The sequence below is a fragment of the Camellia sinensis genome, chromosome 7 (assembly GCF_055761805.1).
Source record: "Camellia sinensis isolate YWXY chromosome 7, ASM5576180v1, whole genome shotgun sequence".
Taxonomy (NCBI): Eukaryota; Viridiplantae; Streptophyta; class Magnoliopsida; order Ericales; family Theaceae; genus Camellia; species Camellia sinensis.
Window position 1 is genome coordinate 96044295 of NC_138967.1, and position 18565 is coordinate 96062859.

At 35.8% G+C, this 18565-nt stretch overlaps 1 protein-coding gene across 1 annotated transcript in view; it reads right to left on the reverse strand.

Annotated features, from left to right (window-relative positions):
• Positions 1 to 5293: 5293 nt before the first annotated feature.
• LOC114270538 (sodium/calcium exchanger NCL) overlaps positions 5294 to 18565 on the reverse strand; it is a 34051-nt gene continuing 20779 nt past the window's right edge. Inside the window, exon 7 of the mRNA XM_028212074.2 lies at positions 5294 to 5600. Coding sequence (XP_028067875.2) covers positions 5352 to 5600 — 249 coding nt within the window. The 3' untranslated portion in view covers positions 5294 to 5351. The remainder of the gene's footprint in view (positions 5601 to 18565) is intronic.

The window sequence follows — 18565 nt, forward strand, 5'->3', positions numbered from 1 at the left end:
CTCACTCATGTTGGTATAAGCCCATTTGTCATTTCCATGTCATTTCATCACATTCCGCCATCGCCTCGGTTTGCGTGCCCGTGTGCATGCACTTCGAGGCATCTCATTTTCATGTCATTCGCATTGTTTCTGCTATCGCCTCAGTTTGCGTGCCTGTGTGCATGCATTTCGAGGCATCTCATTTTCATAACATTTTGCCATTGCCTCGGTTTGCGTGCCCGTGTGCACGCATTTCGAGACACATATCATCGCCTCGGTTTACGTGCCCGCGTGCACGCATTTCGAGACACATATTATTTCCTCGATTTACGTGCCTGTGTGCACGTATTTCGAGGCATCTCATTTTTCACAGCATAGTGCATACTAGGTTGTATCTTAGATTGCATTCTGCCATTTTCTCGGTTTACGTACCCGTGTGCACGTATTTCGAGGCATCTCATTTTTCACAGCATAGTGCATACTAGGTTGTATCTTAGATTGCATTCTGCCATTTTCTCGGTTTACTTGCCCGTGTGCACGCATTTCGAGGCATCTCATTTTCCATAGCATTGTGTATGTTAGGATTGCATCTTAGTTGCATTTCATGCATATCATGCATATTGCATCGTGTCCGGAATAAGAGTTAGCCCGGGCACGGGAAACGAGGTACATTTCGTACTCTGAGTGACGGAATGTGTCTCAATTCCCCAGTCACCGACACTCCGGATTATCCATGATGGAGTTAGGTTTTAGCTGTAGTTTCATGTGCATTCATCCTATATTGAGTTGTGCATTTCAACTCCTCGGCCATCATGCCTCGGTATGCGTGATTGGTGGCACGAGGTTCGAGACATGCATATATCTGTGCAAATACATTGCTATGCCCCTTTCCTGCTCTCTGTTGCAGCAAAACGCAGAATCAGCAACTTTTTGGGACTTGGCACGCATTTCAAGAACCAGTATAAACAGAGGCTAATTGGGGCATTCCGGTGGATTTCTGCGCAAGACAATCCGGACATGCATCATCCATCAGAAGCAAGGCAGTCCCTGGCTTGCATGCCAGTTTTATTTGCTTTCTTAGTTAATTCTTTAATTAATTAGGATTTTGTAATATTTTGGACTGTAATATTCTTTTATTTGGGACTGTAATATTTGGACTGTATATTTATTCGGACCCTCCGAGTGAGGGCACAACTGTAATAAGTGTGTGTGAGTGTGATGTATGTCTTCCAACCCCACGTCTTTCTCCCTTTTATTTATCCGCTTTTGATGGTTAGATTAGGGCATGTTTAAATTAGCATACAGTATGACAGCATGTTTTGCATTCATTCATCTGTATTGCATGCACCGGGCTCGGCGCACCATACTAACTGCATCGTACTTTCAATTCCAAGTTGAATACATGGTAGTTGTAGCATTTCATATACCATCTTAGAATAGCCGAGCCTGTTATAGTTGCATTTTGCATGTGTTGCATTAAGCATTTTTGTATACTTAGGATCATGCATGATTTCTAATATAATTTCTATTTTGGCTTGGAGTACTTGGTAAGTTTTTATGCTTTAGCATCCTTGCATGCGTGTGAGTGTTGCCATGAATAGCATGCTTACCATGAGGCAATATGCTTATGTGATATAACTGCCTGAATGCCTGTGGGTGAAGGTCGGGTTGTTTAAATTGGAACAAATCATTGACTGTGAGTTTTAAGCCCACTAGATAGTGGCAAAATCATATTTTTCTAAGCCCACCTGAGGGTGGCAAATCCACGTCTTAGCCTACTTGCGGGTAGCACCATCAAACCACTTTCAAATAAACAAACATGAAATGTTTTGTTCCAATTCGGGCGACCCGGTCTATACTTATACGCTGTGTGCATCACATAGTAACCTAGGCTAATAACCGGATTAAGGACACACAAAGTTTTCAAAAATTGATATCATGGTTAGTAGAGGCCGGTCTATGACCGGGCGAGCGGGGGTGCTCACGAAGTGACCTTCCCCAATCGTACCCAAGTTCCTGAGCCGAGGCAACTTTGGTGATGACGGACACGTGGCCTTTCGGCACCGAGTCAGGGTTTCCTAAATTTCCCAAAATAAAATATTTAGGTGGCGACTCTGTATCTGGCAAAGCAGTCCATGTTTGGCACTTCTTTCAAAAATCTGTTTTCTCAAAACGATTTGCCGGATTTGGACTCTTTGGTTCAGACTTAGAACCGTGACTACGAAAGTCGAGTCCGAGCTGTAGCGAGGTCCCCCGCGGGCTTGTTACAATTACGGCAATGCAACTAATGGATTTAAGTGTATAAGGATGCTTAGACAAGAACTAGAGAGAGAGAGAGAGAGAGAGAAAATTCGATTGGAGACCTTTTAGAGAGAGAGAGGGAGAAATCAAAATGTCACAAAAAATATATTTTCCCTTTATTGATATACGCACAAATCGCTCGAGCGACCAAAACATTGCTCGAGTGTCAAACACGGAACACAACTCAAGTGACCAAACCAAGGCTCGAGTGAAAAAACCACATCTCTCAGAAACCTAACCTTGTAGGGCAGACCACTCGAGCTAGATAACCATCGCTCAAGCGAAGAACGACCCGCTCTCAAAATTTTAGACCTGTAAATAAATTGCTCAAGCGAAGGAAATACTGCTCGTGCGTCAGACACAGAATACCTCTCAAACGACCAAACCATGGCTCGAGTGAATAACACCCCACTCCTAGAAGTTCAAATTACAAACACAGATACTGGGAGGAGCCAAAGACCGCTCAAGCAAAGAAAAGACTACTCAAGCGAACCCGAAAAGAACCAGGCATAATTCCTTTTGAAAAACCAACTCCTAACTTGTTTCAAACAATCTCACAACCATAATATCAACTCTCCAAATAACAATATAAGAAAAGAATGGGTATAAACAACCACAATGAGCACTAGATTCTGAATGAAAGAGTATAAAGGGTCGAGTCTTAACTCGGGCTGCGATAATGTGCTTCAACTCAATCACAAGTGCATAAAGCTTTTCCCACAAATAATAATAATAATAATTCATTGAACTCACAAAAAAATAGTTAAGGAAATTAATATAATAAAAGTGCATTAACACCAAAATATTGAGGAATAATTGTCACACTCCCAAAATTTTTAGAAATAAAATAATATTCTACATGACAAATATATAATAACAAAAAGTGATTACAAGATTAGTTTAAAAGGTTCTCTTTCTCATTGAACTATAAGTTGAGAGTCACAAATTACATGTTAAGTTTTCGTAGTTCAAAAGCTAGAGAAAATCACAACAAATGCCCTACGGGCTTGCAATCTCTAAGGCAAGGGCTTCATTGAACAAAAAGGACTCTTAGTCCCAAAACAAAACAAAACTCCGAAGTAACATATCACATATTCATGTGTTCTTGACTCCGACAAAAGGTTGATTCCCTTCTACTTCATTGGGGTGGTTGCTGCTCACCAAGTCTTGAAATTTGTTAGATAGGAATGAGCAATTGTCTAGTAAAGAATATATTTAACCAAGTATATAACCATTTGATTTAAATTATGCATAACCCATGAACCGTACCCATAGTCCCAAAATTTCATATTCCAATGCATGTCGTTCCAATTAATTCCACGTTCTCCATTCTCACATGGATGGCCAATGGGCACCTCAACCTTCCACATTCATCGTCCTTACATGATCGGCACGTAGACACCTCAAGCATTCCCACATTTATCGTCCTCGCACGATCAGGTAAGTAGGCACCATAGTTTCCGCGTGCAGTATTACCATATCACATATAAAAAAAAAAATACCCGAAATCTAATTTTATCTTAACACATTCCCAATTCACCCATTGATTTTCATTTGTTTACCAACCAAGACCCATGAATAATGATTAGGGTTTAACAAGTAATTGGGGCTTTTCCTTCTATTCTTTCATTTTCTAAGATTCGTGATGTATACATTGTATTTCATTAAGAGATAACCATTTATTTCAAAAAATTTAAGGCAAGAACCCTCCATCACCATCAATGCCAATATACCAATCACCCATCCCACATCCCACATCACACGCTTATCGTGAAATTAACACATAATCAAACCAAAACATAGATATACAAGGTTAAAGATATTCCTACCTCACAATTGTGTGTGGAGAGATAAAGACCCAACAAATGAACTTTCAACATATTGCAATCCAATCGGTTCAAAATGTGGCTCTCAACAAGATTGACACTTTTGATGAAGAAACAAGGATGGGTTCTTGTTATAAATAGATGAAGTCTAGTTTTTTGGTATTAGGGTTTTCGGAATGGAGTAGTAAGAAGAAGAAAAGATAGAAAAAGAGAAATGAGTCAAAAAGTGAGTTTTAAAATATTTGACCCCGAACCGACCACTCGAGTGACGGTTCCATCGCTCGAGTGATAAAGAGATTTTGAACATATCGCTTAAGCGAACACTTCATCGCTCGAGCGGTAAACATAATGTCCAAAAAGTTTTGCAGTTTTACAGTGAAATTACTAGAAGCCTCATATCTCTGCTTGAGTGGCCACTTGATCGGTCGAGCAGTCTTGTCTGCAAACATGCAAGATACTAGGAGCCTCGAATCACCGCTCGAGAGACCACTAGACCACTCGAGCGGCCTCCAAAAACATAATATTACAATAATTACATTACTTTAAACATTAATCACCCTCTTTCCCTCCATTTCTCCTTATCTAAGAGTAGACTCCAACCCCTAATTCCCTTGAGATGCTGCAAATAATGATCATACCATTTTAGGAGCCCTGACTGGAAAAATTAGTATAGTGTATTTTATGAACCATAACAAAAATGAGATGAAACTGAACAAAATTTTATAATCAAATAGTTTCCAGATACCTCCTTATGACATTCCCACCCTCTTTAGACAATCCTTGTCTTGTCAAGGCTCATAAGCTTATTGTATTATTTGTTGCTTATAAGCAATTATGAGCAAAATTGAAATAATCTTGTCTACTTGGCTCGCTTGAACCCCATTTCCTTGCCTTGCAAGCGATGAGCTAGGGACATATAAGACAAGATTGAGATCCATCTATGTTTTCAACAACAACTAGTCATTGTGTTATACTTTCAATTAAAAAATATAATAAAAGTAATTCAAACATATGGTTTTGTCGTTCCGACAATTTGTGTTGTAATTTTTTTAAAAAGTTAACCAACATTAAGAAGAAATATGAAACTTTCTCATAGCGCCCAGCATGTCGCTATAGAACAAACTTTGGGTTTTGTTGTCCTTATACCAAAGGACTCTTCCAAACTCAACAATGTAATGCCAATCATATTTTAGTAACCAAAGGCTGATTGATCTTAGTGCTTCCATTAGCTTTGGTGTTTTGAATCTATGAGAGTTTGACAACATATTCAAATACATAGACAAGTAGTATCGAAAATGGGTAAAGTGCATAGGCCACCAAGCATGTCCACATAGGAAAGGTGGTGCGGAAGCTGGCAAAGGCACCCATCAAAATGCAAACAATAAGAATAATCAGCACTTCTGATGAGAAGCACCATTTCAATTCGCGAATGTAGACAAGGCCTAGGAATACCGAAAGGCAAAGAATGTTACTCATGGTTACTGATCCATAAATCTGCAGGAAAAAAAAAAAGAAAAAAGAAAAAAGAAAAGAAAAGAAAAGAAAAGAAAAGAAAAGCTCTCATTAATTAGACGCTCTTCAAAGCTAGGCGAAATTTATGGTTCACATCAATTATTCTAAAAGGAAAAGAAATTAATAAATCATACGCAGATAAAAATGTTGAGTTTCCATCAATAACTTATGAAAGAACATCCAAAGTGGAAGCATAAATCATTAAATATAAGCTATTGATGCAACTTAATATTATTGTTTCCTAAGGACAAACCAAGGTAATTTTGCAATCAACAACAAACAACTAATTTGAATAGAGTTTTTTAAGAAGAGTTTCAAGTCATCTTTTGGAAGAAAAGCACAACTCCCCTACCCTTGTACCCTTGCCCTCTCTTCCCTTTGATTTTTGTTTCCTAACACCATTGCTAGAGGTTTAGGGGTTTGGATTTCCTACCTTAGTAACTTGACCATTCCTTGGTGATTAGAGAGCTTTGGTGAGTGTTTAGTGGGTTTTAGAGAGCTGATTGAGCGTGCCCTTGGAGCATTGGCAGGCATTTTTGAAGATAGTGGAGCTTGAAGTTGCTTGGAACTTCTATCTTCCTCTTTTATCTCCATTGCTTGGGTTTTCTCCAATTTTGGTTTAGATATTCCACTTTCTTTCTATATATAAGTATGTTAGGGGTATTTTTGAATTTATTTCATGATTTAAAACTTTTAGTTAAGAAATCCATTTTCTCCATGTTTTGAAGCTCTCTTGAATGTTTGGTTTAAAGTTTCTCTAAAGAGAATATTATTGTTTTCCAAAAATATGAACCCATGTTAGGAAATGAAAAAATGTAGTTTCTGAGCAATTTGTAATTTTTGGAAATTAATGAAAAATGTTAAAGGGTAGAGAAAATGGAATAATTTTATTTTAGGATAACTTATAATTATTTGTGTATATATTTAAAAGATGACATGATTTTAGATATGTTTTGAAATTTCTATGAATTTTAAAGCTAGATTAGCTTATTAGTTTTACTTTTATGCTATTTTATGCCTTAGTTGCTTAATTTATTTTTATTAGACTAAATGATGGATTTTATTATATTAGGGGCAACATGATAATTTTGACTCACTAAGCATAAAATGGTAATGTTAGGGCTAAACGGCAAACTTATAATTTTGATACTTAGGAGCAGTTTGATAATTGTGCATAATGGTAAAATGGTAAATGGAACCTTAAAGGGTAAAATGGTATTTTTGGCCCCTTAGAGGCAAAATGGAAATTACAAAAGGGTACTTTGGTAAATTTTCCATGAGGGCATATTGGTAATCTTGACCTAACCTAAAGAGATATTTTGCTATTTTTTAAGAAGTGTAAAAAAATTGACCATGATAAATTAAATGAAAAAATGATAAATGGCCAATATGAAAAGAGTAAAAATCTACTCAATGCTGGAAGTAAAGTATCGCTTTTTCTATATTTAGTTTACGAGATTTGGGCCTTAGGCCCGTTAAGCCATGGAGTTATGTTTTGGATATGGCTCGGTATGGTGTGATTTGAGATTTGGGTCTTTGAACTTTGTAATAGGCCATATTTTAGTTTGGTACACTTGATGCAAGTTATAGCCTAAGAATCTGCGCAAGGCATTTGGAAATAAATAAGCCCCATGGAATAACGTAGAGTTGTGTGTCTTGAATGGAGACCGAATGTATACGTAGGACCATATATATTTATTGATGTTCAGAATATCAGTTGGTTACTACAGTGTTGTACCATTTTGTGCACCTTTCGATTATATGGACTTTTTCTGATTTTGTTTCTTTAATTTGATTTATGTGAGTTGGTTAACTTAAACTAGAATATGAATAGACTATGTGAAATCCTAGATTTTTGAGGTATTAAATATTTTAATGAGAGGTATTAATGTTTTATTTTGTTTAAGGTAGTTTTTTAGTGATGGGTATTTAGATGAGAACATAATATGTTTTTTTATATTTCTGAATTTAGTTTATCTCTTTTTATCTTCACATAATTATCATTATTTTATTCATCTATTTTAATTTTTATTTTTTTTCCTTCTTTACTTGGGCTCCAAGCAAAGCCCCACATGGTGGGCAATGCCACCCCATTCCTTTTGTACTTTCCTTTCCTTTTCTTTTCTTTCAATTTTTTATTCTTTCTTCTATTTTGCTTTGCTTCTTTCTTTCATTATAAATTGAGCCAAGTGAGATAGAAATCCTCAATTCTCTCTCTCTCTCTCTCACACAAATTATTTGTTACCAAACTTTGAGTGTGAATGTTTAGAGTAAGAGCTAGTAATTTTATCAAAGAAGAGAGTTGTAAATTTTGCCGAACCTTTCATACCTTATGCCTTAGAATTTTTAATATGTATTTTTGGAGGTCTATGGAGAAATATTAGATGATTTAAGTGTTGGTATCGGAGGTAATTTGTTTGAGGTAATTCGGGTGTTATACAATATGCTTCCTCTAAATCTCTTTGTAAAGAGTTTTATTTTAATTACCTTCAATTTGTATTTCTCTTGATTATTCTAGTCATTTGATAAATTCTGCGAAATCATTTTGTGTTGATACATTCTGATCATTTGATAAATTCTGTAAAGTTATTTTATATTGACAATGCTGATTTGTCTGACTAAATGATGTAAAATTACTTCATACATGGATCGAGTGGACATTGCCAATAAACTACACCAATATGTTTGGATAAGCGGTTGTGCTTGGGTAAGATAGCTGAGGCCGGTCATGTATTGAGTAGGGCCGGGTATTTGGTCCTAAGCAAGTTATCATATGTTGAGTTCATTTGTTTGTGAAATTTGGTAAATTCTCTTTTCTTTTACTATTAAATCCCTAGTTGTTGAAATTATTGTTCTCTATATATCTCAATGTTGTATTTTATAGAGTGCTTTGTGATCTTCATTTGTAATTACTTACTATCGTAAGAGTGTTTAATTCTATACAATATCTCCATACCTTTGTAAATAAGAAGTATACTTCTCTATTCTTGGTAATTAAGGAAACTTGAAAGTTGTTGACATCCAGCTTCTGGATTAAGGATTTTGGTGTTAAAACCTTATTCTAAAGATCATATATTGGAACAATAGTGAAATAATCTCTAGGAGACCCTTGAGAAGTGGACATAGGCTTGAATTGAGCCAAACCACTTTAAATCTCTTTATTTGATTTCTCTCTTCCTAAATTCTTATGCATCACTTCATTTTACTCTTTTATGTTTGGCTTTAATTTCTCTTCAATAGATGTTAGATATATATATATATATATATATTTATTTATTGGGCTAGTTGTTTATTTATAAATTTTTAGAAACCCAATTCATCCTCCACTTGGTTTGCCTTTTCGGTAACACCTTATACTTTTACCTATCCTAGGAACTCAATCTTATTCAAGGAAGGTCTTTTGAAAAGAGGAATCAAAAGACTGTTTTGCACTGACTGTGAAAAATGGCCATCCTTAGTTCAAAGTTTTTGTGCTCTTCTATCGTCTTGAGAATTAATCCATAGGCATGTCTGGAGTTCCTCTAGAAGTCAAGTAGGATCTGAGGCAAGCAATAAAGCACTTCCCATGAAAAAATAATCAAAAGGTTAGTAGGTTTATAATTTTCTTAGTTTTTCTTTATTCTAATTATTTTCCTTTTTTTGTTCCCTTGAGATTCTTGCAATTTCTTTTTAATTATTTATATATTCTTCTTCTTTTTTTCTATTGTTGTAAGCACATAAACCATATGGGATCCAACCATCCATGGTTTTGTTGCATATAGATTTCTCCGGATTTGTTAGGTGACTTTCTTTTTATCTCTACTACTTTTTTCTTTTTGATTGAATCACCATTTTTAATTCATTGACATGGAAAGAGATTTGTAGCATTATCCTTTCACCATCGGATTGAGCATATTACTATTGGTCTTTTCCTATCAATCTAAGGGGGTTGTTTTCGACATAACCAGATTTTTGGGTTGTTTTCAAAATTTTGTATACTAAACTCACTTTTTTGTACGTATTCTATTGCGTATTCTACATGCACTATTCCATTTAATCTATTGAATTTGTGTTGCTTTTGTTTGTTATAATGTTTGACATCAAGCCGTCTTTGGTTTGGCAATGCGCATTTTGGTGAGAGGGAATAGATAGTATGATTGTTTCAATGGTGTTCAACACCTTCTCATTTTGTACCTATCTCTTAAGTCGAGTTCTTTGGTGATAATGGTCTAATACATTTATTTGTGGAGTCATTCTAGGTTTTTAGACCTTAAAACCAAGTGGCGACTCTTGGTTTTGAACTTTCGATTGATGGTCATATAGTCCACGTGGGAATTCATTTACTGATCTTTGAAACATGGCTTTCTGATTATCATTTGTTCGTTCGGTCTTTTTCGATCTGGGTGCTACATATGATTTCAAGCCATTGCGATTATAGTGTGCCAATCAACGGAGAATAATTCTTTGAATTATTAATTGAACTAGAGATGTTGTTTCTACTTAATATCTTGAAAATGAACACGAAGGATTCCTTTTAAAAATGAATTTAAAAATGATGCAACTGATTTAATTATTTAACAAAACTATATAGGTCTTTCAAATCTTATCTTGAATAAAGAAATATATTTTTAAAGAACCAACATATTTAATAATGTTGTAAAAGGCATTTGGGTTAATTTTAGTAAATTAAATAAATGAATAGTAGTACTTAACACATTTTTTTGGGAAAAAAATCTTATGATGAAGTTTAAGGAGGAATTGTTTGTATATGAAGTAAAGTGTTTGTTGAGATCAAATAAAGAATTTTTGGAATTAATTACTATTAGATGGATTAGTTTTTACCCATTTGACTTCTCAAAAATAAGGGAGTTACAACTAGTATGGGAAGGAATCAACCTAGTTAGGTAAGGAAAAATTTCCTTATGAGATTGAATCCAATCCAAATAGGAATGAGTCCAAAATAAAGAATACTTGCCAAGCCATTGGTTCTTAAGAGGACTCGAAAACCCATAGACACTGTAGGGCATTCTTATATAAAAACTATATCCTCTAGGGTAAAGGTATGAGTTATTAGTTATCAAAATTATAGTATTTTCCGTTGTCATATTCCTTAGTGTGTCACTGAATTTAGCATCAGGTTATCCTCCAGTTGATGAAACAATTGGGTAGGTTCTGACGTCGATTTTGTAGGTGGAGTGCTCAATAATATTCATTGACATCATCTTGATTTGTTTCATAACCTAGGGAGAAACATGTTTTTTCCCATACAATTTGGTGTCATCTATGAGAAATAAGGACAAGATGAGTACCGAAGCTCAACACGAAGGCAATGCTAACAAAGGAAACGAGAACCAATCATAATGACTGGCTCCATGAAAGAAAAGCAATAAGGTGACCAATGGGTAGGAAGTAGTAGATAATGATGGGCGATCAGAGTCTTTCGCAAACTTACTATGAAGAGAACTTCATCAAGGTTTGGAAGGAACTTGTGTTGCACTGCCACTAAGCATTATTTGTCCTTACTAGGAAGATGGTAAATTTGGAGAAGGCACTCTCCATGTTGAAAAATAATTAACAAAAGAGGAGATATCAAAGACGCTGTAGTGGCACGGGTCAGTTTAACCTAACCCATTCTCATTTTTGGTTGGGACACGAGGTTGCCCTGAGTGACTTGGTCCTTCTCGGGGTTGTTTAGACCATTGGGGTGCCTTGGTTGGCTGTTGGGTTGAGCCCGCGACCAGTGGAGTCACACCCACAATGGGCTATGCTAGAGGTCATGCCCGCAAGTGAGCTGCCACTAGGCCGCGACCAAATATGGCCCTCAGGTAGGACGATTAGGAGAGGAGTACGTGGGCCAAGAAAGGCCGCAGTTAGGGTGGTTGCGCCCGTAAAGGAGGAGTGGCGCCCACGACCAAGCTTGCAAGCCAATCGCGCTTGCGGTGGTAAAGGTCGCGCCCGTAACCTGGTAAGTTGGCTGGTTCGCACCCGCAAGGTTTTAGACTGCAGCCACGATGGTTTGTCTATATAAGTCGTCAGTGCGCTGAAAAAGTCACTTTTTGAGATATTTTCTCTCTTTTCTCTCTCTCGTCTTCCATGGCCAAGCTTCCAAGCTCTTTGGCCACGGGTTCCATGCAGTTTTAATTGTTTCTAGACCCTAGTTCTATATGCCAAAATGTAGAGCTCGCCGAGGGTTTCATTTTAAACTGAGAAAATCGTAGTTTCGTCACCGGCTATTTTTCCGGCTTGTCTTCTCTTTGCTTCACGAGATAGGGTCTATTTCTTAAACTTGATGTGAGTTCGGTAGTGTATCTTTGGTGTATTTTGATATATAGATTTTACTGTTATTGGGTTGGTTTTGAAATTATGATTTGTGGGTTGAGGGTTTGTCCAAATTGGGGGTTGTTTGGTTATAATTTTGCTATTAAATCTGTTTTTTGTATATAAAGTGGCATGTGGGTTTATAAAAGTGGAAAAGCCCCAATTTGTGAAAAACCCTAAATGATATCATTTTTGGGAGTTGGATAGATTTTCAGAACAGGATTTGGTTGGAAAGAAAATTTGGTGAGATTTTGAAAATAATGAGTATTGTTACCCTTTTGAAAACTATTGGGTTATTAGGAAATATATATATATATATATATATATATGAGTTTTGGAATATTAGATTGTATATCAGGATTGTCATCTTTTAATTATTGCATTAGAGATAACTGTTTTGGTTGTTGGTGGAGGATATCATTGCCGAGTGTTAGAAATTGTATGTGGACTAGGCAAACTAGAATATTTATAAAATCATGCCTGCAATGGTGCACGTTATGGGTTTTAGAATGGATTTTGGATCCGAAACTGCATGTTTTGGAAAAGTTGTTTGAAAATTCTCGTATTATGTTTTAAGAATATTTATATCATTTTGAAAACAATATTTTTGATCACATATATTGTGTTTTTGGAAATGGGTAAATAAAGCAGTAAAACTGTAAGGGAGTGTTAGAGCATAATTAAGTTGGCTTGTGTGTCCTTAGTGTAAGACCGGAAACCCGCATGGTAGGTGCCGATTCCATCTGGATAATCCCCGGTAATATGGCATAATGGCTTGTATAGTGCACTATTATGAACACTAGCCCAGAAGATTTACCCATTTTATTTATTATTGTTTTGGTTTTGAGAAGGGTGCGTTCAAACTATGCAGCAATGTATTTGCTGTTATTTAGCGTTGTATTTGCATTTGGTTTAGAAATGTATTTGCTGGTCGGTATTGCGATATACCGAACTTGTTTTGGAAATGGATTTTATTCAAACAGATGTTTTGAATTTAGAAAACGTTTTGGATAAACAAGTGGTTTTGATGATTGGAATGAAAGGATTTTTGTTGAGAAATCAGATGGATTTTGAAAATGTATTGGACATATTGTATGTATGTATTGCATCATGATCATTTATGCTAGTGGAGCGTATTTAGTTTTTGTAGTATTCTCTACTGGGTTTTATGCTCACCCTACGTGGCTGAAAATGTTTTTGAGGTGTGTTGCTTGTATGGATGTGGAATGAGACATTGGAGTTGTGATCGGAGCTATGTAGGGTGGTTCCATTATTTGTAGGCCTTGGGCCATTTGTTCTATTTATTAGGTTGTGTGCCTTTCTTGTAAGGATTACACCCTTGTATATGATGTAAGCGTGCGGACAAATAATTTGTATATGATATCATTGCATATCTTTATGTAATAACATTTGTTCGATTTAGATATGAATACAGGTGCATGAAATCGGATAAACACATGTATTGTGTGACACTATTGTATCCATTTGTATGAGAGATACTATTTTATTCTATCTGATTGTCCTCTTCGATTTTGGGTTTATTCATGTGGGCCGAACTCTGTAAATTTGGGGTGTGACAGAAGCATAGGAGAAAAAGTTCCAAATATCACAAGTAGCATGCAAGCAAAGAAAACAAACATGAATACAAGGAGAATCACGACTACAACAAAATAGCGAGCAACTAACCAAATAACCTTAATAATACTTCTAGTTGAGCTTTAGAACGATCAAATGAGAATTTTAAGAATTTTTTGGAATGGAAGATGACAGAAAATGGGAAAAAGAGAAGGGAATAACAAAATTCTTCAAATTATAAAACCAGTAGTGCCTTTCATCAGGAGCATCAAGCAACTGGAATCCTCAAAGAAGTTTTCAATGTTGAAGTTCAAAACTTATGAGATGTTGGATTTATACATTCATGTTAGGCAATACAAGAATGTAATGTCTATTTGGTTTGTGAATGATTCCCTTATATGCAAGATCTTCACTTCCAGGTTGGGTGACATAGCTTTTAAATGCTTCAAAAAGCTCTTGTAATGGTTTATTAAAGATTGAAAATATGTGTTTGAGATGATTCTGATGAGTTGATCACTAACAACGGGTAACAAAGAGGGTATACCATATGTGAGTATGCATGACACATAATTAATAGACCTATAACCAGATTGAGAATTGCAACGAGCAATTGGTCTTCATTTTGTTCAGTGGAGGATTATTAGCTAAGAGTCCACTTTGATAATCTTTGGAAAAGAATATACTGGCCTCCATAAAGGAACTGATGGCAAGGATTTAGAAACATGCTAGGTTAGATGAAGAAATAAAGCTTCAAAAGCCAAAAGTGAGTTTGCTGAAGAAATCTTAGCACACAAAGAATAGTAACAATCCTAGCCAAAGAGTGAAGATAAGACAAAGTTTCAGATCTTGCCATAAGCTAATGATTTCCTAATGCCTTATCCCAACGTGATAACCTGACCATTCAAGCGTTAAAGGCCCTGAAAAAAATAAACATAATCTTTATGGTAGTAATCTACAAGATCTTCGAATAGAACAAGGCCAAACCCTATTCCCAATATTGCCCCAAGGTAAAGGATGAATTGATGGAATGCGACCAAAATTTTAATTTCACTTATCGTAAAGCTACTGCGCCCATGATGAAAATTTGTTGAGCACTTACAATGTTTTTGGAAGAGCTAATCTGAGTAGGTCATATGAAAGACTTCATCGAGCAAGCTAGGACTAAAGTCAAAGGACTAACAGAGAATCAGGTGCTCAAGGTAGGTGTAGGACCCCTCAAAGTAATCAACGTGGTCCACATCATGGTGGAACAAGTGAAAAAATAAAATACTAAAAGGTTAGGTGTGGAAAACCTTGCACCTGCAACTTGTACTAGGTCCAACTATACAGATTAAGAAGTAGGTTAAGTGTACCATAGGGGATCCGACATCAATAGAATAATGCCCTGGTGATTACTTTAGAGATAGGGATATGATGTGAAAGGGATATTTATAGGCTAGTGGATTTCTTTTGATGGTGCACATTGATCTATTTAGGAAGCTTGATCTAACAACATAAGATCTTAAGCCCATAATCACATCCATGATTGGATTTAATGGCCACCAAGTGTTGCCCTCAAGAATTGCTTCTTTACTAGTTCTAGCAAGGTCGGTGTTGTTGGATACATAATTAATGGTGGCGAGCATCCCTTCTTCGTAGATGCATTGTTAGTAGAATGTGGCTTCAACATATGAAAGCCACTTTTACTTACCCCCAGTTACCTATGTTCTTAACTAAGAAGAATTGGAGATATTTGAGGTGATTATTAAGTCACCTCCAAGAAGTATTTCCTAACTGTAGTGAACACAATAGTTCAGATTGTATTGAGATGCTTCTCAAAAGCGGTCTAAATAAACCCAAAGAACAAGGAGAAATTCTTCATACTTAGAATAGCCTTAACCAAGTAAGAAGAAAAACACATGATGAACTCGTGATTGAGAATATTTAAGTGTTCACATAGAAACCTTAAGATGGCCAGAATTAGAAATTGAGTGATTTGTCACCAAATCAACATGGATCTAGGGCATAAACTAGTGACTTAAAACAGTAGAAGGTCGATGGTGAAAGATGTCAAAGTAATAATCGAAGAAGGAAAAAGGCTACTTGAAGCAGGAGTTATTTGAGAAGTCCACTACCTAGAGGGGCATTAAGCATGTTGGTTGTGAAAAATGAAAAATTAACAGAAGAAAGCTTGTGTAGACTTCACATGCCTAAATAAAGTATGCCTTGAGAATACTTGTCGTTTGTTGAAAAAGGAAAAAAAACTAGTTAGTGGATGCAACTGTTATACATGATTAGATGAGCTTTCTTAATATCTACCCAAATTTACCATAATAAGTAATGCATGCACCAAATCAACAAATGACAATTTCCATCACTTTGAGAAGCTTCTATTGCTACAAAGTAACACTTTCAAGCTAAAGAATTCCTAAGCAATCTACTAGAGGTTGGTAAAAGGATGTTTCAGAAACAAATCAATAGAACGATGAAGGTCTACATCGATAATATTACTCTCAAGAGCAAGTAACAAAAAAATCATCTGGCTGATCTTCATGAAGTTTTACTATCTTAAAGGCAGCCAGTTTTAATTGAATGCCTCCAAGTGTGCATTTGGAGTTGGGTTAGACAAATTCTTAGTGTATCTCATGATAAAAGGTGATAACAAAGCTAATCCTAAGTAGATTAAAGCGAAATAGGACATTCAATAACCGAGAATGACAAACGACGTTCATAAGCTCATAGAGATGGTAATAACACCGAATCGGTTCATTAGCATGTCATCCGATAAGTGTCGACCATTATTTCAACTCTTGAAGAAGAGTTCGACATTTGTTTGGAGTGAAAAATATGACTGAGCCATAGTTCTGTAGAAAGAGTACTTGTCTTCTCCTCCACTTTTGTCAAAACGCTAGAGTCAGAGGGAAGACTATTTTGTTTATGTTGTTGTGTTAGAGTATGAGTAAGCACGATCTTGCTCCAAGAAAAGAATAAAGAGCAAAAGCAGGTTTACTATATCATCAACTCTCATTTGAGAAGTCAATATTCGTTAGGACTATGCAAAATACCATCAAAACTGTTAAAACCCTCTGAACCGCATCGAATCGAGCTAAACCATCCATTTTTTAAGATTTGACGGGGTGCGTTAAGTGGATTGGCGGTTTAGGGGTGGCGGGTTGGCGGGTCGGCGTTGGTGGCAATTTTAAAAGGCTAACCTGCATGTCAAACCCACACAACCCGCCCACTGTATTTAATAAAACATACATCACACACACCCAATCAATTCCCAATGATATCTAATTTTAGGACTCTGCATATCATATTCGTAGTAAAGAAAACACGTGTTGTGTCGCCTCTTCTCTTGCCTCTCTATCTTTCTCGCAAATTACGACAGATCACCACTGCTGATCGCCATCGTCACTCTCTCTCTCTCTCTCTCTCTCTCTCTCTCTCTTATTTACTGTCTCTTCATATTAGCTATTAGTGTCCATGTTTTTACATTGGGTCTTAATCATAATTTCCAATTTATTACTTGCATGGTGTTTAATTGATTTTTTTTTTACTCTTTCCATGAACTTTATTATTATTATTATTATTATTATTATTATTATTATTATTATTATTATTATTATTATTATTATTTGTTTTTATTTTTTATTTTTTTTTAGGGTTTTTGTACACAAAGGAACCATTTAGTATCTTAACAATGACAACTTTCTTCATATTTTGAAATGGCACTTCTTCATATTTTGAAATGAAACTTCTATTTTCTATCATAACTCCTCTTTTCTATAATTTTTTTTTTCTCTTAAAACTAGAGATTGAAACCTAGAGAATGAATTGAGGCTTCTTCAAGCAGAGAGATGGGAAGTTTCTAAGGGTGGTTGTCTCTTTCTGTATATGCTAAAAAAGAAGCCTATGATTTCATCTCCATCTCTAAAATTCAACTACCCTTTGGGCTGTATTGTTTGTCTATCTATATATATGTGTGTGTATATTTCTGTTTGGTTTTGAGTTGGGTTGGGTTGGGTTTGGTCTGGTTTATCGAATCCAGATCTAGAGTGATCCAACCTTTCTGCTGCATCATCCATCATCAACCCTTTTGTTGCCTTACTGGATTGTTATTATATAATTTGTTTGAATTGTTTGATTTTAGTTTGCTAGTTTATCAATGTTGAATGTTAGATGGATGAACATTTATTTTAATTTTGACTATTTTAGTTAATTTATAAATTAGGTTTTTAATCTTTGATTCAAGTTCTGTAATTTGTATCAAGTTTTTCCTAATCTGCCAACCTGCCCGAACTGCCAAGTCGAAACAGCCATTATTTGCCAACTGCTCTGTCGGTTTTTGATGAAAAATTGGTGGTTTTTAATGACAAATTTGTCAATCCACCACCCGCCACACGGTTTCTCTTTTACCCTTAAACCACACCGAATTGCACCACATAAACCCCTTATATTGGTACTGGTCAAGCTTCGAGGAAGTTGAATTACTACATCCAAAGCCATATGATAGTGTTGATAGGGCACCCACTTAATGCTCTAGACCAGTATGCCAATCACTCAATGAGAATATCATTATAGATAGCTAAGTTCGGGAAATATGACACCAAGTACCTAACTAGGACTATAATAAAAACCTAGAGATTAGTAGATTTTGTCACAAAATTTGCCAGTGAGCACCTAGAGAATCTAAAGTTAGGAAACCTCGACTCTGAAAAGGTATTAGAGTTGTGAAAGTTGCATGTTGTTGACATTTAGAAGCTCTTCATTGATAAAAGAACAACATATGTCCATATTTGAGATAATAATGTAAGAAGATTTGTGTGGAAGAATATTGTGATCATATTTGGAATACCTTAGGCAATCATTACAGACAATGATACCCAATTCTATAGTGACTTGTTTTAAAAAAAAATTGTTTAAAGAGTTGGGGATCATGAACTACTTTTATTCTCTCTCTCTCTCTCTTCCCTTCTCCCTCCCCCCCCTTCCTCCAAAAAAAAAAAAAAGGAAATGGTCAAGCCAAAACCTCCAACAAGTCAATTCTTGATAGAATCAAGAAAATGGTTAGAAAATACTTAGGAAATGTGGAA